The sequence below is a fragment of the Procambarus clarkii genome, chromosome 24 (genome assembly GCF_040958095.1).
Source record: "Procambarus clarkii isolate CNS0578487 chromosome 24, FALCON_Pclarkii_2.0, whole genome shotgun sequence".
Lineage (NCBI taxonomy): Eukaryota > Metazoa > Arthropoda > Malacostraca > Decapoda > Cambaridae > Procambarus > Procambarus clarkii.
The window spans coordinates 7487664-7513426 of record NC_091173.1 but is presented as its reverse complement, the minus strand read 5'-3'; the positions used below and the strand labels follow the sequence as shown (position 1 = coordinate 7513426).

At 42.0% G+C, this 25763-nt stretch overlaps 1 protein-coding gene across 2 annotated transcripts; it reads left to right on the top strand.

Moving 5' to 3' along the window:
• Positions 1-5207: 5207 nt before the first annotated feature.
• LOC123761758 (phenoloxidase-activating factor 2) lies at positions 5208-21577 on the top strand. 2 transcript variants are annotated; one of them, XM_069330534.1, is made up of 8 exons: positions 5208-5361; positions 10878-11720; positions 13427-13596; positions 13986-14146; positions 16253-16357; positions 16877-17037; positions 17432-17668; positions 19201-21577. In XM_069330534.1, exons 1-8 carry the CDS (start codon positions 5326-5328, stop codon positions 19258-19260), a joined length of 1773 nt encoding a protein of 590 aa, XP_069186635.1. In that variant the 5' UTR covers positions 5208-5325; the 3' UTR covers positions 19261-21577. The 2 variants fall into 2 exon arrangements, with proteins under 2 accessions (XP_069186635.1, XP_069186634.1); XM_069330533.1 differs by having other exon boundaries at positions 5268-5424.
• Positions 21578-25763: the final 4186 nt, after the last annotated feature.

Below are 25763 nucleotides of genomic sequence, written 5' to 3'. Positions count from 1 at the left end.
AAGTGCAGTTGTCCTCACCATGGGTGATGGCTTATATTTTGAGTGGGAAGTCCGTATAAACAACTGAGCCTCTATCCTTTAGACCGAACTATTTGTTTTGCTTTTTGCACTGAAATGTGTACAAGTCCCCAAACTTGATACATTAATTGAAAGTGACTCTTTATCATCCTTAATTGCTATCAACTCTTTTAAAATATAACTGTAACATGCTCGTGTCTGAAGCTAGACACAAATACAACAAAATTATTAAAGATGGTAACAGAGTCCATTTCATGTGGATTCCATCTCATGCTGGCCTCCGGGTGCATGAAAGAGCTGATGAATTAGCCAAAGAATCTGCCTTTAAAGGACAAATTGAGTATAACCTTGGATTGTCTATAAGCAGTCTTAGAACAATAACTACACAAAGAATTTCAACAAAACCTTGTAGATTTGAAACAAAGTGAAATCGACACTAGTAATTCCATCTATGATCGTGCTATCATAGCAAGGAAAAGTCACACATCTATGGATCATCCAATAAAAACCAAAGAATTTCTATATGGTGTTAAAATAATTTTAGGCAGTGGGTCTCTGGGTCGCTTACGGCTCATTGACAAGTACCCCAGCAGTCGTCAGGAAGCAGCGGTGTGAATCACGTCGCTCGCGCTAAAGGTAAGGTTCATCATTGTTTCAATATTTCTGAGCAGTTGGGGGTGCTCACGCAAGTATACAGTCTACCTCCACCTACAATGCTTTTGCATTATACATTTGTTCACTATTAAGACATTGAAGCCGTTTTTGTAATGTCTCAGAGGGTCATTATTTCCGTATTGTTTGCATCCGGGTTCTGTAGTATTCAAATGTTCGTATACCACTCATGCTAGTCTGTCCTCTCCCTCGGATATTGTGCAAGATTTTGAGGATCATGATTTACCAACATTATATAGGTAGGATATGGGTTACTTTCCCAGATGATTTTTAAACCAGTTCGTCCTCAGACTAGGCTCGTTAACGCGGCTGTCAACTCCCCACCCCCCTACCCTCTAGGACGCATTTATTACTAACTTTAATGTACTGTGTATTAAAAATATTTTCTCGTATATAAATTAATATTCTATATTCTATGTATAATTAGCGCATTGCAGCGTAATTGGGTTAGGTTTTTGGACAGTATCCGTGGTGTAGTGGTAAGACACTCGCCTGGCGTTCCGCGAGCGCTATGTCATGGGTTCGTATCCTGGCCGGGGAGGATTTACTGGGCGCAATTCCTTAACTGTAGCCTCTGTTTAACACAACAGTAAAATGTGTACTTGGATGAAAAAACGATTCTTCGCGGCAGGGGATCGTATTCCAGGGACCTGCCCGAAACGCTACGCGTATTAGTGGCTGTACAATGAATGTAACAACTCTTGTATATATCTCAAAAAAAAAAAAAGAGTTGTACCTGGATAGGGGTTCAGGGAGTTCTTCTACTGCCCAAGCCCGGCCCGAGGCCAGGCTGTACTTGAGAGCTTGGTCCAACAGGCTGCTGCTTGGAGCGGCCCGCAGGCCCACATATCCACTACAGTCCGGTTGGTCCGGCACTTCTTGAAGAAAACTGTCTAGTTTTCTCTTAAAGATGTCTACGTTTGTTCGGGAAATATGCTCAGTGAGAGCACTGAAATGCTCAGTGAGCAAAGTGATATATAAGAGGACGGGTTGAAGTGCCTGTCCTCATGCCAGGCTCGTCCAGGCGGCGGCCCAACCCAACGAGGCATGCGTCAATGTTAACCCACTACGCATTCAACATCAGCTTTTTCTCACATGTAAGGTAATATTATTTCATAAAGTTAATAGCTAACAAAAACGAAGGTTAGTGACCAAGGGAAGTCCAATGTACATATTTTTTTTCACTGCAATAGTTGAGCAACTTGCTAACAAGAAGTTGTTCTCCTCCAGGTGTCTCCTGGTACTAACCCACAACAGTTGTTCTCCTCCAGGTGTCTCCTGGTACTAACCCACAACAGTTGTTCTCCTCCAGGTGTCTCCTGGTACTAACCCACAACAGTTGTTCTCCTCCAGGTGTCTCCTGGTACTAACCCACAACAGTTGTTCTCCTCCAGGTGTCTCCTGGTACTAACCCACAACAGTTGTTCTCCTCCAGGTGTCTCCTGGTACTAACCGACAACAGGCTCACAGCTGCCACTTAAATGGTCCTGAAACCTACTTTATTTACCATGTATTCCTATATTTAGTAGGAACCTGTAGCAGAGTAGTCTACGTTCTCGGATTATAACCGACGGTCCCGCGTTCATTCCCCGGGCAGGATAGAAACGGTTGGGCACGTTTCATTTTACCTGATGCCTCTGTTTACCAAGCAGTAAAATAGGCACTTGGGAGTTACACAATTGTTGTGGATTGCATTATGTTGCAATTTGTGGAAAGTCAGCTATTGGCTTAGGGCCTAGGTCCTATAGGTTTTGCAAATATTTACCTACTTATAAGTTTCTTAGATTAAGGACCTGCCCGAAACGCTGCGCGTACTAGTGGCTTTACAAGAATGTAATTACTATGCTATGTATCCTCACAATCCCAATGTACCTTCTTGTATATATATAAATAAATAAATAAATAAATAAATAGGTAGTCCTTTCCAACCTTTTGTCTGTCCTCATTTTTTCAACTACGTTCTCATCTGTACGCTTCTGGTCGGGCTCCGGAGGTGAGACTTGTTGTGCTCCGGTTCGTGTATGGTTGTGCTCCAGGGGTTGTGTTCTAGTGCTCCAGGGGTTGTGTTCTAGTGCCCCAGGTTTCTTTGATACAGTTCCATTGTTGTAACTGGGGCTCCAGTTTGGGGGAGGAACTGTGCCTTGCGTTATGTCCATAGTCATGCCCCCTCTCCCCCCATCCTTGTGTGTTGCAACCTGTTGAACACTGCATGCTTGCCAGACTTGTCGTGTGATAACTCGATCAATTAGGCTGTTGCTTGGAACGGCGTGCAGACTCATAATCATTACAACCCGGCTGATCCAGCACCTCCTGTGGAAATTTGCTATATTTACACTTGAAAACATCCACTTTTGATCTGGCACTCTTTGATATTTGGTGGTGGGAGTAGGTTGTAGTTGCTTGGACCTCTGGTGTTCACACAGCGTTCTCTAGCATTTCTACTTCACACTGGGGTCTGGTCTGCATTTCCTGCCATGTCTCTTGCCACAGTAGTTGTTATAAGGTGCCTATTCCAAAAATATTCCTTTCCTCCCATTATTTCTGTCTCTCTCTGTCTGGAGAGACAGGCGGAGACGACTCTGTCGTCTGTCTCGTACTGGAATACCATTGGTGGAGGACGGGAGGCGTGTGGGGCTCCTCGAGGCCCCGCCAGTGTTGACCACGTGTTAGCCAACTGCTGGCCACACCCGCCACTGCCTAACCTGACCCTGATTGTCCACATTTGTAAGGGGCCTCGATAAAGCAGACAGCAATCAATTCTAGCCTTTCTTTGGCATAGTATAATGCATATTCTTAATTAGGCCTATGATTGCATATATTAGACCTAGGCTTGCATTTTTAGGCCTAGATTAGGATGATGGCTTTGACTGTTGTAAATTGTTTTTCCTTTAGTGTACCATTAGTAAAAAAGTGGGCTTTTATGTGCAAAAGTACATATGTTGTACATTACATCCACAGGCACAATACATATCACTTTTAGTGGATGGGTTGGTATCATGTCATGATACAATGACTGATGAGAACATGTCATTGTATCATGACTAATGTGTTAATGAACAAATCCACATGATGAGGGCTCGAACTTGTGCGCCGAGTGTTCCCCAGACTCGCTCTAGTCACAGGAGTGCACAGGTTCGAATCCCCCCATCAAGGCTCCTGTGGATTTCTTTGATATATCACGTTAATGTGATTTCTCTGTGTAATGCATTAATGTTATTCATAAGATGTTGGTTTGTTAATATCCCGGCACCAGAGCATTTAACAAGACGTGTGAGTATGCTGGATATATCCGTTACATATTTTCCAACAACAGTGTATGGAGATTTCCGACATAAATACCTGACGTCACTTCCAGTCGGTGGAGAAACACCTGACTCCCTACCATGTAATTACATATCTAAACGTTCGTGCTGGAAATAAGTCGTTCTTCTCCTTATTAGTCTCGCCGGCGTGCTGCTTGAGTGATAGTTACTGAAGGCTACGTATTTTAACACTCAAGTGCTCCCTTTGATAACAAGTCCTATGGCGAGTGGCTCTCAGGGCTTCCTAACCTCAGTTGATATTTAGTTTAGCAAACTTGTTGATCTTTTCAGCGCAGTTCACAAAAAAATTAATGTACTGTATTTTGTGTTATCCTCACAGGTCGGTCTCGCACCTGAGGCTTCCGTTGCTATCGTGTTTGTTATATCCTGATCGATATATAGTGGAGGCGCAGCGATGGTGTGTGTGTTTATTCAGGTAAAAACACAAGTGGGGCTAGGGACGGGACAGATGGAACCAGGGGACGGGACAGATGGAACCAGGGGACGGGACAGGTGGAACCAGGGGACGGGACAGGTGGAACCAGGAGACGGGACAGGTGGAACCAGGGGACGGGACAGGTGGAACCAGGGGACGGGACAGGTGGAACCAGGGGACGGGACAGATGGAACCAGGGGACGGGACAGGTGGAACCAGGGGACGGGACAGGTGGAACCAGGGGACGGGACAGGTGGAACCAGGGGACGGGACAGGTGGAACCAGGGGACGGGACAGGTGGAACCAGGGGACGGGACAGGTGGAACCAGGGGACGGGACAGGTGGAACCAGGGGACGGGACAGGTGGAACCAGGGGACGGGACAGGTGGAACCAGGGGACGGGACAGGTGGAACCAGGGGACGGGACAGGTGGAACCAGGGGACGGGACAGGTGGAACCAGGGGACGGGACAGGTGGAACCAGGGGACGGTACAGGTGGAACCAGGGGACGGGACAGGTGGAACCAGGGGACGGGACAGGTGGAACCAGGGGACGGGACAGGTGGAACCAGGGGACGGGACAGGTGGAACCAGGGGACGGGACAGGTGGAACCAGGGGACGGGACAGGTGAAATAATAATCGGTTTTAGCCAGAAGGAAAATGTTCCCCTTACAATATTCCACAAGTGATGTGTGTGTGTGTGTCAAGGGCAGCCAAGGCAACTTAGCTAAGTGAGTGAGTGTCACACAGTGGAGACGCTGTGACACATCCTGGCCCGGCCCCATCCTGACCCCTTATAATGTGGCGTCCTCGCCAACCTCAGCCAGAACCAGCCACGACCCCCGCCAGGAAACACCACCTGCTGCAACTGTGAACAACTTTTGTCTCGACTTTTCGATGTCAATATTCCATCCTGGCTTAGAAATGGCAAGTGTAAGTCTCTTGCTTTATTTACGAGAGTATTTTCAGGCGTCACGGAACTTTGGATGTAAAAAGGTCGGTTGCGTTACACTAGTCATTGTGAACGTTCGCCAGTTCTTCTCCAAGTATTTATAAAAGGTTGCAGTACAACTCCTCCAGTGTCACCTTAGATCATGGCCCCCAGTGTCATCTTAGAGAATGGCCCCCAGTGTCATCTTAGATCATGGCCCCCAGTGTCATCTTAGATCATGGCCCCCAGTGTCACCTTAGACCATGGCCCCCAGTGTCACCTTAGATCATGGGGCCCCAGTGTCATCTTAGAACATGGGCCACAGTGTCATCTTAGATCATGGCCCCCAGAGTCATCTTAGATCATGGCCCCCAGAGTCATATATTCTTAGATCATGGCCCCCAGTGTCATCTTAGACCATGGCCCCATGTGTCACCTTAGATCATGGCCCCCAGTGTTACCTTAGATTATGGGCCACAGTGTCATCTTAGATCATGGCCCCCAGTGTCACCTTAGATCATGGGCCCCCAGTGTCATCTTAGATCATGGGCCCCAGTGTTATCTTAGATCATGGCTCCCAGTGTCATCTTAGATCATGGCCCCCAGTGTCATCTTAGACCATGGCCTCATGTGTCACCTTAGATCATGGCCCCCAGTGTCATCTTAGATTATGGGCCACAGTGTCATCTTAGATCATGGGGCCCCAGTGTCATCTTAGATCATGGGCCACAGTGTCATCTTAGATCATGGCCCCCAGAGTGATCTTAGATCATGGCCCCCAGAGTCATCTTAGATCATGGCCCCCAGTGTCATCTTAGATCATGGCCCCCAGTGACATCTTAGACCATGGCCCCATGTGTCACCTTAGATCATGGCCCCCAGTGTCATCTTAGATTATGGGCCACAGTGTCATCTTAGATCATGGGCCACAGTGTCATCTTAGATCATGGCCCCCAGAGTCATCTTAGATCATGGTCCCCAGAGTCATCTTAGATCATGGCCCCCAGTGTCATCTTAGATCATGGCCCCCAGTGTCATCTTAGACCATGGCCCCATGTGTCACCTTAGATCATGGCCCCCAGTGTCATCTTAGATTATGGGCCACAGTGTCATCTTAGATCATGGGGCCCCAGTGTCATCTTAGATCATGGCCCCCAGTGTTACCTTAGATTATGGGCCACAGTGTCATCTTAGATCATGGCCCTCAGTGTCACCTTAGATCATGGGCCCCCAGTGTCATCTTAGATCATGGCCCCCCAGTGTCATCTTAGATCATGGCCCCCTGTGTCATCTTAGATCATGGTCCCCAGTGTCACCTTAGATCATGGGCCCCCAGTGTCATCTTAGATCATGGCCCCCAGTGTCATCTTAGATCATGGCCCCTAGTGTCATCTTAGATCATGGCCCCTAGTGTCATCTTAGAGCATGGCCCCCAGTGTCATCTTAGATCATGGCCCCCAGTGTCACCTTAGATCATGGGCCACAGTGTCACCTTAGATCATGGCCCCCAGTGTCACCTTAGATCATGGCCCCCAGTGTCACCTTAGATCATGGCCCCCAGTGTCACCTTAGATCATGGCCCCCAGTGTCATCTTAGATCATGGCCCCAGTGTCATCTTAGATCATGGCCCCCAGTGTCATCTTAGATCATGGCCCCCAGTGTCATCTTAGATCATGGCCCCTAGTGTCATCTTAGATCATGGCCCCCAGTGTCACCTTAGATCATGGGCCACAGTGTCACCTTAGATCATGGCCCCCAGTGTCACCTTAGATCATGGCCCCCAGTGTCACCTTAGATCATGGCCCCCAGTGTCACCTTAGATCATGGCCCCCAGTGTCATCTTAGATCATGGCCCCTAGTGTCATCTTAGATCATGGCCCCCAGTGTCATCTTAGATCATGGCCCCCAGTGTCATCTTAGATCATGGCCCCCAGTGTCACCTTAGATCATGGCCCACAGTGTCATCTTAGATCATGGCCCCCAGTGTCATCTTAGATCATGGCCCCCCAGTGTCACCTTAGATCATGGCCTCAGTGTCACCTTAGTTCATGGGCCCCCAATGTCACCTTAGATCATGGCCCCCAGTGTCACCTTAGATCATAGGCCACAGTATCACCTTAGATCATGGGCCCCAGTGTCACCTTAGACCATGGCCCCCAGTGTCACCTTAGATCATGGGCCCCAGTGTCACCTTAGATCATGGGGCCCCAGTGTCACCTTAGACCATGGCCCCCAGTGTCACCTTAGACCATGGCCCCCAGTGTCACCTTAGATCATGGGGCCCCAGTGTCACCTTAGACCATGGCCCCCAGTGTCACCTTAGATCATGGCCCCCAGTGCCACCTTAGACCATGGCCTCCAGTGTCACCTTAGATCATGGCCCCCAGTGTCACCTTAGACCATGGCCTCCAGTGTCACCTTAGACCATGGCCCCCAGTGTCACCTTAGATCATGGCCCCCAGTGTCACCTTAGATCATGGCCCCCAGTGTCACCTTAGATCATGGCCTCCAGTGTCACCTTAGATCATGGCCCCCAGTGTCACCTTAGATCATGGCCTCCAGTGTCACCTTAGACCATGGCCCCCAGTGTCACCTTAGACCATGGCCCCCAGTGTCACCTTAGACCATGGCCCCCAGTGTCACCTTAGACCATGGCCCCCAGTGTCACCTTAGACCATGGCCCCCAGTGTCACCTTAGATCATAATAATGTGTTAATATTAATAGTTCCAAAAACATCAAGTTGTACAATAGCCTAATCACTTTAACATTTGTCTTGGCTCTTCTCTGATGGGGGACAGGAAGCCTGCTAGGGTTATCGACCGGGGTCCCCCTAGGGCGAGCTTCCCCAGGATACAACACACAACTGGTGTCTAACTCCCGAGTACCTATTTGCTGCCAGGTAAACAGAAGCATCAGGTGAAACGAAACATGGCCGACGATGTTCAGACCCAAAAAAAGAACACTAACGATTCACTGATTAGTATGATTAACTTGATACATGCAGCTCTTGATAAAAATTATTTCCCTGTTGGGTTATTTGTTGACCTACATAAAGCTTTTGACACTGTCAACCACCAACAACTTTTCCATCTTTGGCTAACTGCTAACAAACTCACCCTTAACATTGACAAAACCTTCTATATTTCGTTTGGTAATAAATCCTTAGATCAAATTAATCTAAGAATAAACAATATCCAAATTAGTAACAAATTAGATGGTAAATTCCTTGGTGTTCTCATCGATAACAAACTGAATTTTCAGCGCACATTCAAAATATAGCAAAAACAAAGTTTCTGAAACTGTTGGCATTCTTTCTAAGATCAGATATTATGTAACTCGCCCTGCCCTGGTGACGCTCTATTACTCTCTCATCTATCCTTATCTCAATTATGGTATTTGTGCTTGGGGTTCTACTACCCAAAATCATCTACGTTCTCTAATTACTCAACACAAAACTGTTATTAGGACAATATCCAACTCTGGCTCCAGACATTACTCGGTACCCTTAGTTAAATCTCTGAATGTTAGATATTAAGTTACTGCACATCCTCTCAAGTGTACTCTATATATTTAAAACTCTGAACTGTAATGCCAGTCTTGACCTTAAACGCTTCCTGGAAGGTTGTAACAGAACCCATGGGCACCACACTAGAAACAAATACCTATTTGATATTCCAAGAGTGCGACTTAACTGAACTAGAAATGCTCTGCAAATCAAGGTACCCAGAATGTGGAATGGCCTTCCCAATCACGTCAAAGGCTGTACCTCTCTCAACCAGTTTAAGATAAAAACTAAGTACTACCTAATAAACTCCATGTAACGTACCTTAGCCCCTTAATGTCAACCCATGTCTTGTTATTTTCAAACAATACTGTTTGTTGACCAACTTGTATAACTACTGATTTCCGACATTTTTTTTTCCTTTTTTAAACTCAATACTAATTGAGATCAAAGCATAAATTAAGTTTGTCTGTATTTCCCCCCCAAACCTTGCCCGAAACGCTGTGCGTATTAGTGACTTTAGGCATTGTATGTACTAGCTCTATCTAGAAATCCAACATTGTTAGTAACTCATCTTGTATGTATGTAATTTTACCTGAAATAGGCATTTGATGTAGACCGCTGCGCTACGGTGGGGGACATTCTTGGGTGTCAAGTACGTTTGTGACCTTAGATGATGACCTTGATGTTATATGGTGCCTGCGGTGACGTGCTCTCTCACTTCCTCTCTCCCTCTTCCTCCCTCTTCCTCCCTCTTCCTCCCCTCTTCCTCCCCTCTTCCTCCCCTCTTCCTCCCCTCTTCCTCCCTCTTCCTCCCTCCTCCTCCCCGCCCCCACCCCGACCAGGGATATTGCAACACATGACACATACAACATTAAGTCTCGGAGCAATCTAGACGCCATTTTTCGCCACTACAAGCATGTTAGCCGTCATTTTTCCAGCCCACTTGGCCTGCAGGAAGTCCACACTTAGATAGGGAAGGAGAGGGAAATATAAATGTTACTTGTGAGGAGAATAAAAGGAGAGGAAATGGGAACCTGTGGGTGTCGTGAGGCTGTTAAGCTGGCACCTCGGGCAGTGTCACCGTGAATATATTGAGCAGGCAAGAGGCACGTGTGACGAAAGTGTTACGAAGATACACAACACTATTAGTCTGCCTACTATCCTTCTGGAACACACTTAGTCTCATATTTTTCCTGGAACGTGCTTAGTGTATTTCTATCCTTTATTCAAAGAAGTTTTGGAGCCAATTATTTGGCCTCCTGGTCGTCCGGAACACACTCCCCAGCACGCACAGGTGGTATTGGAGGTGATTGATGGATAGACATGATTGAGAGGTTGGTTCTACACCCTGAACCCATCACTTGGCTCTCCCCCCCCCCTCCTACTGAAGGAGGTGGACCTTCCCTTCCTCTGGAGGCCAGGGAGTGCAGCCCAGGGTCGCGTGTTCTGAGTCTGATACGGCTGCCTTCCCCCTCCTCCACCACCCTTCTCTCTCGCCCCCTTCCTCTTCCACCACCGCCAACCCCCTCGTCCCACCCCCTCCACCACCCACTCCCACTCCCTCCACTGCCTACTCCCTCCCTACCTCCCACCCTACTTCCTCTTCTCACTCCATTCAACATCCATCACACCTCTATATTGCACATTTATTTTTGTCCTCTTCTCCATTCTTTCTTCCCCTCCCCCCTCCACCCTATTTTTTTATTTGTAAACTTGTGGGGTTTGGTGTCTATAGTTAAGCATATTTTATTTAATATGAAACCTTATTTCCATATGGACCGGCTTTGGACCCAAACTCTTGCACCACCCTGTGTATATAATGTTGCAAGCGTAAGTTAGACATATATGAATGTTTGATTGATAATAAATAGGCGTTGCCTCGCATGAGCAAATATGTTTTTTGTAATTTCCTATATTAGGTTTCAGAATGTAGGGCGTACATCAAGCTGTAGGCTAAAGTGTACACGCTTGCATATCTTACGTTAACTAATCCTATACATCTTCACTGCAGATGTTGACGGTGAGGATGCTGGGGTCGGTGATGGTGCTGATGGCGGGGGTGGAGGCCCAGGCTGATGGTAGCTTCTGGTGGTTGCAGAAGTTCACAACACCCACTCCCCCCACCACCACCACCCTCCATGAGGCTGTGTACTGCGAGTGTGTCAAGTACTTCCTTTGTATTGATGGTGTCATCAGCACCTCAGGAGAAGGTCTGCTCGACATCCGCTCTTCCGACGAGTTCCCGCCAGTCACCAACGTCGACAAGTGTCCCAACGATTTCGACGTCTGCTGCGGTCTTCCGCCAAATCAAACAGCAACAACAGCCACCACTTCCCAGCCAACACTGGCCCCAGACACACCCTGTGAGTGCGTTCCTTTCATCAACTGCACGAATGACCGGCTAGTGAGTGACGGGCTTGGCAACACTACACTGGAGTTATGGGGCCTCCATTTCTCCCACTCGAAGTGCCTCCAGGTGTTGTCTGTGTGCTGTGCGCTCGACGCTGCCGCAGCGGGCCCCACCCCACAGACCAGCTCCCTCGCCACAAAGAACTGTGAGTGCGTGCAATACTTCCAGTGTGGTGATGATGGCTACATCATCACCCATGGCGTCGGCCTCTTAGACGTTCGATCTGGGACACGTCCCCACATCGAGCCTCTCGCTAATGGAGTCTGCGAGGACCCAAGCCTGGTCTGCTGCCTCCTTCCTCAAGACTATTCTACCACCGTCAATGCTACTACCACCATCAATACAACAACCGCGGATGCTACTGCCACCACCACTCTCCCGACTACTACCACAACCCAGGAACCTGCCCCCAGCTGCGGTACGAGAAATTCTGATGGAGTACAAGTGAGTTTGGTGATTTGTGCTGTATTGTTGCGGGCGCTGGGTCTCTCACGGCTTCTGTAGGAGGGACACACACTCTTTCGCATCTTATACGTATGACATGGCTGCCGTAGAAAGTAACCACACCGTTTCACCTCCCACACTTCTCACCTGTACATAATATTCATTCTTGGTAATGTAATGGTTATATTTGTTGTCGGTGTCTTGTACTGGTATTTGCGCCTTCCTTCTCAACCCTCCCCTCATTATGAACTACTGTGCATGTTACTCTGTATTCATGCTTCACTGTAAGTCTGCTGTTATGTTGTTCGCTACATGTTGCACTGTATGCTTAACTGTATGTTAAACACCGTCTGTAAACACTACTTCTAGTATTTTGACAATGTACTTGTTGGATGGCATCTGTCACAAAACATTGTATGAAGGGAATATGTGTGTCTTGACCAAATATATCTAACAGTTGACAACAAACAATTAAGTGACGCTCATGTCTCAACATGATTTTGTTAAAAATAAATCCTGTCTTCAAACTTGCTCACAATTTTGGAAACTGTAACCAACAATTCATACAAAGGACTCCCAGCACAGATGTAGTGAATATGAACTTCGCTAAAATCTTTGATAAGGTACCGCATGAAAGACTAACAAGGAAATTATAGGCACATGGAATAAATGGTAGAATACTAGAATAGATAAAACAATGGCTAAAACAAAGAAGGCAAAGGGTCATCCAAAACGGAAATGAATCTGATTAGAGAAATGTGGTAAGGGGGGTACCGCAAGGGACCATTATGGGCCCATTCCTTTCTTGTCATATATTTCAATGACATAATGGGAATATTACAAACCACATCATCAAAGTTGTAGATGACACACGATTTATGATAAAGTAGGAAGTGACAATGACATTGAGGCCTTACGAAGATATCTACATGAACTCCACAAAAAGTGGTCGAAAGACTGGCAAATACTAATTAATATCGAAAATGCAAGATCTTGCATGTGAGGCATAACAGTGCACAACTACCAAATCAACGATAGCTTGCAGTATATTGATGAAGAAAAGGATCTTGACGTCAGAATCCACCGTTCACTGAATGTACCACAATAAGTGAGAGCTGCAGTTAAAAAAGTAAACCAAATCCTAGGAATAGTCAAATGAAATTTTGATTTCAGAGAAAAGATAATTAAACAACTATAATTCTTTGGTGCGCCCTATTTAGATTATTATACCCAAGCATGGAGACTTCATCTTCAGATAGAAATCTCTGCTTTAGAGAAAGTTTAACGTCGACCGACTAAAATCATTCCTAAACTCAGTCGACTTTCATAACAGGAACAGTGGAGGGGCCACAAGGCCACCTACACTGCAAATCAGACATGGCAGAGTTGATGTCGTCGAAACTTATAAAATACTGAACAATTTGGAGGATACTGGTCCAGACCGTTTCAAAAGGTTAGATTTAACACAAACTAGGATCAACAGTCTCAGGCTCAACAAGCCACAATGCAGGACAGAAAACAGGAAATATTTTTGCATCCAAAGGGGTTATAAACCCATGGAACCGCCGAAACCGTAAATATCATGTTAAAATATGTTGTATTGTCTAAATTGATGTTACTTTGAATAGAACTGAGTTAGGTTTGTTATGCTGAATTGTCTGTAACATGCAGTACGAATCAAGATTTGATATGCTTGTGTTGGGCAGGTGCGCATCCTGGGGTTCCAAGGCGGCGAGAGTCAGTTCGGAGAGTTCCCTTGGGTGGCGGCCGTGCTGACCCTGGATCAGCTCATGGGCATTACCATCAGAAGGTTCGTCGGGGGAGGCACTCTGATCCACCCTCGGGTCGTCGTCACCGCCGCTCACAAGGTTTTGGAGTGAGTATTGACGCCGGCCCCGGGGCCTCTGTTGACGCCGGCCCCGGGCCTCTATTCCAATTTGTCTTTAATTTTATGTCACCTGTACACAAATTTGGCATTCCCATACCCAAAGAGAACACGATAATTCCATAAGGTAAACATTCATTCTTAATATGTATGATCATAAACCCATCTATTCAGTATTCATTACCTTTTCATGAATTATTAGTTATTAATTGTACAAAAAGTGTCTTAAGATTAATATGTTAATTATGTATCATTCTGGCAAGCCATTTAAATGCTGATTATTTGCATATTCATAAGTATGATTAGGATAGCATAATATGTTGATTATTTATCTTTCATGATAAACCCTTTAATGGTTGATTATGTTTGTGCACGTGTAGATATAATGGGGGTATCCTGATGGTGAGGGTTGGAGAGTGGGATACACAGGCGGAGATTGAGCCGTTCCCTCACCAGGACCTGGAGGTGCAGGAGGTGGTGGTCCATCCACACTTCGACTCTCGGTCACTTCACTTTGACATTGCCCTTCTCTTCCTCAAGGTCAGCCCTTATCAACTATTTTCAAGGTTGCTATTTAATGTGCTGCATAATATAGTGCATATACTACTGTGCATTAAACTATCTGATATGAAAGGAGGATGACAGTGGTGGTGATGATGATGATAAATTTTCTTTTGTATATTTTGTAAATAAAAATATACAGTGGTTTAATAATTGTTACAAAGTACTGTATGCACATTATATTTAACAAGGACACTGATATGCAAAGCATTTACTGTTAGACACAATACTAAACAAGAAGCTAACATTTACATATACAAGGTAACATATTCAACATACAGTATATAAATATAACATATACAAGAGTAATTATGCTCAGGATAGTTTAGTTCATTTATTATGCACCCCATACCCATCCTGTGGGCAGTAGTGGTAAGGGTTACAGAAGCACATAATGGGCTCAGGGACTGAGCCCCAAAATTCATTTAGCTAAACAGAGTCTTAATAAGTTGGTTACAAAATTCCCAAAGGGTTCAAAACCAACTACAAGTACAGTCTCTAAGCTAAGTAACTTACATACGTGGTGAGCTAGTGTCATAATTGATATGTTTATCCTGCACACCGCCCCCTCCATACAGTGAGCAGAGGTGGATATGTTACAGTCTCGCACATTTACTACCTACAATTAGCAAACTGGGGATATTTGGCTAAAATTTCTGGTAGTAGATCATTTTGAATGAAATATTTACAAATTTTTTTAACATTTATTAGAATTGTCTCTATATTCACATGTATTTCTGCACTCCATCACATAGTGACAGAGGGTGTGTGAATAATTTTGTTGACAATTTACATATGGATATACTGTAATGCTGTACATGTATGCTATTGAAATTCATAACTTTAGTAATTTTAAATAAAAAAATCATAGTTACAAATGAAATAGTATCAAGACCATCTTATACATACTTGTCATAAAATATTCTAGCTACTGGAAGTTTTATACAATGATTGGTTGTAAGACTTTAAAGAATAGAGCATCCTCGATTCCTCATATTCAGTGGGGTACGAAGGTGGAATCTTTGTAAGTGCTCCAGCTTGGCAAGGATATGTGAAGGAATTCCCTATACGTATCTTGCTTAGATGAACTCCATCTAAGCAAGGATATGTGTAGAAACTCCATCATGGCAACTTATTCTTGCTCAGTCACATTTAGTCTTTAGAATAGAAAATATTCATCCACCAATGTTTTTATCAAGGTTACATGTTAGCTTAGTTTAATACAGCATTAAAAATAGATAGTAGTAATTTGTTGTAAAGACTAAGAAATAGTTCCAATAGACAAAGCAGTTTTAATTGGATTTGGGATACAGTATAAGAATATACTGTGTTGATCGAACAAACACTTTCAAACAAACACTAGACAAACACTTTCATAGTGTTTGTCTAGATTTACTTAAACTCTGGAAATATTATTGATGCATATTTAATGTGATTTTCATGGATTCTATTACATCCCTGTAGGAAGAGTTTCAAGCCTGGTTTCATGGTTTTATTGTGCTGCGTAATGATAAAGAACACAAGTTTAATGTATGGAGTGTGCGTTGTCTGAAGACACGATTTGTTTCGGTTCTGATATCTGGTTTTTGCTGGGTAATGATGGGTTTGGGACAGTTTACACTAGTTGAGCCCCATGTATAGATACTGAGAGAAAGGGGGATTACCAGAGTATACTGTACCTAGAGTGGGTTCTGGGAGTTGTTCTGTTCCCCAAGCTCAGCCTGGGGCCAGGTTTGACTTGATAACTTGGTCCAACTGGCTGTTGGTTGGAGTAGCCTGCAGATCTACATATCCACTACAACCTGGGTGGCCTGATACTTCTTGGCAGGAACATGTCTATTTTTTCTTGAATACTTCCATTTTTGTAAATGTAATATTTCTTATGTTGGGAGGATATTGAATAGCCCAGGACCTCTGATGTTCATACAGTGTTCTCCAATTGTACCTATGGAACTACTACTCTTTGCTGTGTTCTGTATTTCCTACCACATCTGTTGCTTCAGTATGTTGTTTTACTGTGCAAATTTAGGGCATGTATGATCTTGTGGTAAACATTAACTGAAAATTTTCTCCCTATCTTTAGGAGAAGCTCAGTTGATGTCACACATTGGCACCATCTGCTTAGCTGAGGACCTTAGTCTGGTCAACCACAGTGCCTGTGTCATCAATGGATGGGGGGTCAATGCCCTTCGTAGGTGTTGATGATTCTTACTTAGAATAAGGTTAATGTAAGTTTGGAAAAATATAATCTGAACTTGTGAAAAGCTAATTTGCTAATTTCTGGCCATGCATTCTGCCACGTCATTCTTATGGTCCCCCCATTACTGGGGACAGGAAATCTGTTAAACATATCGAGGTCTTCCTAGACCAATGACTGACCTTCATGATGCAATCTACAGCAGTATAGTATTTACATTTTAGGTGAAGAGGGGGTATCAATTGTAAGGAAATATGCCCAAGTTCTCACCCTGCCCAGGAATCAAACCTGGGACCATTTTAAAGTACATTGACTATACCAGCTCTTGTTTTGTATTGTACCAATATCCTTGAGCTTTATATTTGTTCATTGTTAATTGGAAAAAGAAGGAAGACTTGTATCTTGACTTTTGGTTTATTTGAGTTTTTCCTTTTTCAATGTTAACTTCTAAACAACATTAAAGATACCCCCTCAGTCTATTTTTGAAGTAAAAATGTTCTCTTCCACACGCAGAAGATGGAGATTACCAGAAGATCATGAAAAGTTTGACGATTCCATTGGTTAATCCCAAGAATTGCGTCACTAGCCTCCGAACTACGAGGCTTGGACGATTCTTCCGGCTGCACAAGTCTTTCATATGTGCTGGAGGAGAGAAAGGCAAGGATGCCTGTAGAGTAAGTACTGTACCCTCTTTCCAACAGTTCTATTTTTCATTTCATAAATATGGTAGAACTGGGCTTTTAATTTGGATATCATGTACAGTATAATGCTCACCCATTTGTTGCAAAATTGGGATTGATTCAATTGTCATATGCTAGTACTGTACATAGAGCAGGTACACCTTGATTGAGAGATGTGCTGGCTGTTCAACATTAACTTTTTAGTTTAATAAACTAGTTGTATAAAGGGTTCAAAATTACATAGTTAACTTTAAAGAAATAAAGTTATGGCATGTGTTGATGTTGAGGACGAGTAAGGAATTTTTAAAGGCAATAGTTTTGAGTGAGCTCATGTTTACCATGTTAATATGAAAAGTCAATAATCTTAAAATGTTACCTTTAATTATAGGGAGATGGTGGTGGACCCTTGGCATGTCCCCGAATAGATAACCCAAAACGGTACATGTTAGTGGGCATGACTGCCTGGGGCATTGGCTGTGGTGAAGATGGTATACCTGGGGTATATGTCAGCATTCCTGAACACTATAATTGGATCAACTGGCACATCTATAACCGTTATCCGACTACAACTACCTCGACCACAACTGAAAGGCCTTCAACTCCACACTATTTGCAAGATTTAAAAGTAAGTGTTGCCAGTTATTAGTAATGTTAATTGTTATTCATTGTAAAACTAAATTATCAGAACACGCTTTGATTCTTTGACATAAAACTGTATTTGCTATGCTGTATAATCAAATTTATTTTGTGAACAACTATTGAAATTAATAGTGGTTAATATGCAGTTACCTTTCCTCTCATCTCCGTGGCATAGTGGTAAGACGCTCGCCTGGCATTCCGCGAGCGCTTTGTTCTGGGTTCATATCCTGGCCGGGGAGGATTTACTGGGCGTAAATCCTTAACTGTAGCCTCTGTTTAACTCGACAGTAAAATGTATACTTGGTTGTAAAAACAATTCTTCGCGGGGGTCATATTCCAGGGAACTTAGGATTTAGGACTTGCCCGAAACGCTATGCGTACTATGGTAGTGGCTGTACAAGAAAAAAAATAATAATAATAATTTGGGTACGATGGAAAAATATTAATCTGGCAAAATTATTATTAATTACAGTGGTCTCCCATTGACCAGGTCATTTGAGACTGGATGCTGTCGATTAAATTCAGAGTTAAAATTCTTTTTTTTTTGGGGGGGGGGAATCTGTTTCTATCATAGTGCTTGATCCTATGTATCACCATTATGACCATATTTCTAGGGAAAACAAAGTGTAGAATAGGAAAACAGTATGAAAAATGGATGAAAGTTGGTCATAATAAGTTATCATAATCAGCCAATATGTTTGTCCCTAGCAGTCAAGTCAAAAGCACAGTTGAATTCAATTAATCAATAATGAAAATTATAACTTAGTCAAGTTATAATTTACATACAAGGAATTTTTTAATCTGTAAAGTACTGTACGCATTGGCATGGCATTCTTGTTGATAATTTAAGAGCAACGACGAAATGATGTAATGTATGCACCTGCCGAACCGGATTTCCAGTATGAAAACAAAACTGGAAACTATCCCAATAGCAAAACGTAACCAGATAGCAAAAGTAAGCCACCTAGTGGTGCTGACCACCTGGCAACACCTTAATACTCTTGGCAGGGCAGACATCGGCAACCCACACCACACACAGGGTAACAACCACGACAGAATGAGAGGCAGGCACCCTCCACATCCAGATGGAACACAAAAGCAGCCAGGGGTCTGCCGGACCTCAGCACCTCTCGGCCAAGCTGGCTCCAAACCTTCGCTCCATGTCCGAGGTGCAAGCAAGAAAATGCAAGAAAATCAATCGATGCCCCCATGGCGATATAGACACCATGCGTCACAACCATCTGGGCAGTTGAATGAAAGTGCCTTTCAACAAAACGTAACCCAATGGGCAGGAAAAAGCAAGACATAACCCGGTGACCTTCAGGCACAACAGAAGTCAGGCATCCACACAGTGTCAAGGTTGAACCACGAATCCCTTAGCATATTGTGCTCATAGATTAGCATGCTGTCTTGAACAGTCTTTGGTGTAAAAAAATAATATTAGATGCCGAATTATTAGGGCTACATTTGGAAGCGTCAATGCATTTACAGCATTTCATAGGACATGTTTTTTTTCAGGTCAGTGGTCAGAGCAGAGACGTCAAAGTCATAAACAGCCCAAGACTTGTCACACAATAAAGAAACACCAGAGTGGATGAGACAAGCAGAAAGCATGAAAGGAGGATCATGAAAAAAACGACAGCAAGAAGTAACTATGCAATGAAAACTTGAATTTTTCCAGTGCAGAAATAAAAGGAATAGTGAAGGAAATGTCACAGACTTTACACTTTATAAATCCATCACCAGGTCAATACAGCTACCACTTACCAGCAACTTGCAATGCTTTTAGGCTCAACAGTTGCTGAAGGAAGGTCAATGATTCATAGAGTAAACTTTTATCAGTTTGCAAGTACTGTACTAAACTGCCAACATTTTGGAAATTTTTTCGCTTTATCACAGAAGGCCGCTTCTGAGGATAAATACAATGACAATATAGTACTACAAGTCTGTTATTCAAATAAGTAATCGAAGAGGGTGAAACCTGAGTGGATTTATTACCAACTAACCACTACTAATTGACCACTAATAAAAGTTTACCATTTTGCATGAAAAGTGCTTGTATTTTTAAATTATCATCTTTGGTAACTATAAGATACTTTGAAAGCATGCATCACTTCACGCAAACTTAAATCTCTCGCATGGTATTTACAATGAAGATTGCTGTTACCAAGCAATTGAACAAAAATAAAAAATAATTGGCTGATATATATTATGACAAGACACTTTTGTATGGTCTTAGATGCAAAAAGTTTAGTACTGTATCAGGATAAGGCTGAAAAAGGTAGTACTGAGTATCGGCAAGAAACAAACTACGGTACCTTTAATTTTGTATTGATTGCAGAATGCATTTAAAAAAAAAGCAAAGAAATAGGTAAAGTATCAGTTGTCCTCCACTTTGTGAATTTCAGAGGGAAAATCTGGTGGGCAGATTTGGTCTGTCATTTAGAAGGAACCCACAAGCAAACGATACGAGAATAATGTTCAGTCAACATTCATACAATGTTGATTTGGTGTTACATTAACATAATTTACCAAGATTTTCCCAGGGAAAATGTCCAGATTTGGCAGGGTGCACTGTACACAAGGTAAGGTAATTATCATGGAAAAGTGCTAAGATAGTAACAGGTATTACTATATAGCACCAGGAAGTGATGAGGAAAGAGGTTAAGGAATGCTGCCTAAGCATTTGGACCATCGAAGAATGAATGGCGACCCTGCAAAAAAAAGCATGGCTGTCTCTCTTCCAACCAGTCAGTGGTTGTAATGTACCAATACTGTATACGTAAGGGAGTGTGTCCTAGTGTATTTTATCGGAGAATATGTACTAGCATTTCTTATTTTTTCAGTTCATCATAAGTGATGTACAGTATAAGTATTTTCATTTAAATTTTTGTTTAGAGAAATTTGCATACATGTACAGGATAGGCATCTAGTATCAGTGTTCCCAGACCCACAATATGTACATACAGAACTTGTGAATTGATAAAGAATACAACTATGTCGAATATACTGGCATACATTTACATACAATGGAATCATGTATATAACATCATGGACGTACATACATAACTATAGACCCCTATGAATCAATCAGCCCCAGGTCTTCACCTGCTGACTAATCTGCACTTGCCTGTATCAAGTGCTACACAACACAGGACTGGATAGTTGGATCATGAGGAGCTCCCCAAGCAGAGATAAACTACCAGGAGAGCAGTTGCTCATTAGAGGCCACTGGCAACAGTCAACATAAGAAGGTAACCCTGAGGTGGCAGCTGAAAAAACAGGAAGACTTGTTTATAGCTCCACTAGTGACAGTAATGTATATAAGAAAGTAAGATCTATTATTAAAAGCTCCTGCCTACACCTAGCATACACCCGAATGGAAACAAGCTTGCACCTTACAGGATAAGTGCACCCAGCCTAACAACCTCCCAGAGAACTCACTTTGAAGGTTTGAAGGTAAATGTCAGGCATTACCCAGGGCATGACTGACATTTGAGGCAAGATTCGTAGATACGAAATTCACAAATGAGGGCACGGAGCAATGTCTGTAAACAGATAAATGTCTCCAACTTTGAGATGCTGTGGATAATAATAGCAATACCAGAAAGAAGTCCACAGACTATATTTCTCAACCAAATACAAAATGAATGCAGTCAAATATAAATTCAATTATATACAGTACTGACCTTGAAACAGGGTCTCTTAAAACTGGGGTCTGTGGCAAGAAAGAAAAACAATATTTTGTGTATTTTCTTTATACACAGCTTGTTTTTATGTTGGCACTAATGGGTAATTTGTTATGCTTACAGAATGTGTATAACTATAGTTGCAAATTTATGATGGCCAGGTCTTTGAAATGTAGTCATCCACAGTAAAACATTGAAATGGGAAATGGTCTTATTTATTATTGTAATAAAGTAGTTACTGCATTGAGTAGTTAGTAAATATAAAATCTCCAGTGTTGATAAATTTTTTAAAGGCATGTGGGGGTTATCCTTGGCTGTGGCTCATCATGTTTAGGGACCTTTATGATAAAGATTGGGAACCCCTGCCATAAAATGCAAATGATTTATATTAAACAGCAATAAGTAATATGAATGCATCAGATATTATATGAAATAATATATAATATCTGTACAAATATTATATGAAGAACAGTTTTAGAAATAATGAAGTATCAGTTCTACATCGACAAATTAAGGGATTAGTCTGAATTAAACTTACTCTGAACACAACTTGTGTAAAAGGAATCCAAATCCAACAAATTCACTTAGCATAGTTTTTTGGGCTGATATGTTTGCCTTTGGAGACTGATATGACATAGATGATAAATTATACAGTAATGTAGCAATGATAAATTATAGCAGAAATGCACACAATATACTGTACTGTGATTGGCTAAGAGTATCTCAACCAAAAGTTCTGCTAGACTTGGCACAACAGGTACCAATCCAAATTTCAGAGATACTTGCCACGTGCAGGTGTAGCAGAAATTTGGGTCAAGATTCTTTTAGCTCGTCATGACGGGACATTCTGGGACATTCAGAGATGAGATCAATCCCACCTATTGTTATAATATTTTATCATCTGGATTATAGCATAGCCACCAGGGGCCAAATTGTAAGTCCTGAACATTGGAACTAATATTGTACTAAGTGAATTTTTTATATATACAAAAAATAAATGCCATAGAGCTTACCTTCAGTCTTCATAGTAACTGACAGGGGTAAGCACAGGACACAAACGTGGTGTAAACAATAGCCAGCATGAAAAGCCACCTACATGCATGGTGGTGACTGCAGGAACTGACCAGCTGTTCCAAATTTCTGGTTGTTTCTTGGATTTAAGATAATTTAAAATGTTTAAAATTTTACATTTTTGGATGCTCGATTGTTTGAGCGACAATAACCAGATTAAATTGACTCGAAATAAGCTGGGGATGCAATAAAAGATTGCTGGATAAACAAGAGTTCACTGTATCTCTAACTTCTGGTGTTACACAAAGCTATAAGAATTAAAATATTCTGTATAGGATTTTGGGGAGATTGGAGAGTAGCAGCAAAAAATATAGTAAGGGACAGGAACTTTGGAAGATTAGCTTGAATATTATTAATAAAGTATAAAAAATGAAAAATTTAGTAATTTCCAAACAGTGGTGTTGGAAAAGTTGATAATGAAGTAGACTACAAAAGTACCTAATGGATGCAAGTAGTTATATTAATACTTTTGCTCTAAAACATTATAAGCACTGAACATTTTCCAATCATTCAAGAGCACCATATACTATACTGTATGAAATTACTGTATATAGTTTTATTCACTTTCAGGATGATCCAATGGGTTACAATACTAATGCTAAAGACAATAACTGTGAAATCAATCTTCTAACTTATATATTGAAGAAGGTATGATGAATATATGAATTGGAAATTATCACTACAGCTCAAATTGTGAGGAAATTATTGTTTATTTAATTGCTACAGAATGGACTGTGTGCAGAATTGTAGTTTTAAGTTTCCACACAAATTAAATCAAGTTAGCTTAAATTTCATGAATTAATTAATATTTAGACCATCCAGCTTTGGCCCAGATTTGATTTGGATATCTCAGTTTATTACCCTGAATATACTGAGATTATTTCTGTTTAAACTTTAGTTCATATTCGATCACTGGCCTGTCTAAATTATAGTTAGTAATTCCTAATTTAATTGCCTAGCTGGCAGGTAGAATATGCAAGCCTCAACATGTGATTGACAATAAGACTGCTCAATGTTCACCTGGTAAAACGTGCTGGATCAACACCTTTGTGCCAGCAAAGTCACTATTAGATTGATTTTATTTCACCAAATTATCGACCATAAATAATTATGTAATTAATGATTGTATGATCCAATGTAATATATTGGTGTTGTCATGCCTTGTAACTGCTGTTATCTAACCTTTTTTGTTCCTCACCTACATACCGAGATGGCCACAACATATAATTAGTTAAGGGTATGGATTATCACTTCTCTGGTTGACGTGTGAGGTGGACATGACTTTATTTATTAGTTGTGAAGTTTCACCTAGCACTAATTGCAGATGTCGTCATTATGCAGCCTAAATATTGTTCTGCTATCATTCAAAACTTCACTCCAGACCGACAACCAGAGCGCACCTCCATAGTCTCCTGAGACTGATGGATGCCTACTACTGTGAAGTTTTGAATGATAGCAGAACAATATTTAGGCTGCATAATGTGGGTGGTTATAAAAAGGAGCTGCATCGTATGGGCCAATAGGCCTTCTGCAGTTGCCTTTGTTCTTATGTTCTTATAATGACAACGTCCACAATTAGTGATGGTCTGTATTTGTGTAATGGCATGTAATTGCATTAGAGCCCCCCCTCCCTCCCTTCTCTGGAGACAATGAGAAAACTATCGAGGGAGGGAGGACAATGAGGGAGCCGGTCGGCCGAGCGGACAGCACGCTGGACTTGTGATCCTGTGGTCCTGGGTTCGATCCCAGGCGCCGGCGAGAAACAATGGGCAGAGATTTTCACCCTATGCCACTGTTACCTAGCAGTAAATAGGTACCTGGGTGTTAGTCAGCTGTCATGGGCTGCTTCCTGGGGGTGGAGGCATGGTCGAGGACCGGGCCGCGGGGACACTAAAAAAAAAAAAAGCCCTGAAATCATCTCAAGATATCGTACAGTATATTATTTACTTGCTGAGAGTTTAAGGCTCTATCTGTTTATAAATTTGAATTAAGTGTTAATTCAATTCATTCTTTTAAAAATGTTAATTTCTTAGTTACTGTACTGTATATAATTTATAGAAGTAACGGGAGACAAATCTAGTTTCTTAATTGACTTACGTGTGACATAGTAGTCAAGCTGTGTCGGGTGGCCCGTGGGATGACATCGCTCTGTTTAACTATGTACATGTTGTGTTAATTTATCAATTAACCTGAACAGAGAGTAACTCATTAAGGTTCATTTTAATATTTTATAATTAAAGGTTGTGCTTTTCATTCTACTTTACAGTAGGATGATATGGTGTACCCCTTTCCCAGATTGGTAAATTCACTGACCACTTCCTGCACCACCACCACTTGGTAGTACTGTACTGTATACTATATTTTCTTGCCTCACACATTACCTTTTTAGTAACTTACCTTTCCATCTTATCTTTTCTTACTTTATTCCCACCTTTTCAATAGCATGACCAAGACATTAGCCTCATCTTTCTCACACATTGGAAACAAACATAACCTTCAAGATTGATCGTTTGATTTCTCCCTTACATCAATTGTATATAATTTGCCATCCTTTTAAGAGTCATTATTTATCAAATAATTTCCTATTAAAACAGTGACTAATGACTTTAATTTAAATATATTTGATTTTCAGTATCAAAATGGTAATGTCATTAAAGAATGGTCAGAGAGCACAGAACAGTCAGATGTGAAACAGACTGGAAGAGAACAATACTTTGAAGAACAAGCACAAGAACATAGGGTACATCGTCACAGAGAAAACAAAAAAGGCTTTTCGACATCAGGAAAGGCAGCGAGGGGAAAAAAGTAGGCTTCAAGAGGAAAAATAGAGCCAGATAAAGAAGGCAATTGGAGAGATGAGAAATAATTACAACTTAAAAAAAAAGCATGTGAAAGTTAAAGAAATAACTAAGTAACTGTAGAAATATGACTGCTAAAAACCATTAAGTTTTAGAGAAACATTTGTTAAATAATGGATTGTTGAAATTCCAGGCTAGCACATAGTACACTTAATCATCTTTATAATTCAAATGTACAATGTTAGGTAACTATTACAGTACAGTATATAGTTTAATTGCTACAAAAGGAATATAATAACATTCTTACAAGTCAAAGCTATGCAGCTTATCCTTAAAATATTGAGATGAATTATAAAAATATTCTTATAATCCAGCTTCTACTTTTAACAGTAAGTTACAGTAAGTAAGGATTTAGTTTAATGTTTGATTTATTTTTTATTTTTCTAATTACATGCCTTCCCGGTTTGGTGCCTTCTTTTGATAATTACTTACTTTCTAATTACATTTTTGTATATTCCAAATA

Bases quoted from the DNA above. Each gene is read 5' to 3' on its own strand.
- LOC123761758 (XM_069330533.1), top strand. From the start codon at position 5,326: ATGTCAATATTCCATCCTGGCTTAGAAATGGCAAGTGTAAGTCTCTTG. The intron at 14,147-16,252 runs TCAGCCCTTATC...TATCTTTAGGAG, and splicing joins TGCCCTTCTCTTCCTCAAGG to AAGCTCAGTTGATGTCACAC. The intron at 16,358-16,876 runs GTAGGTGTTGAT...TTCCACACGCAG, and splicing joins ATGGGGGGTCAATGCCCTTC to AAGATGGAGATTACCAGAAG.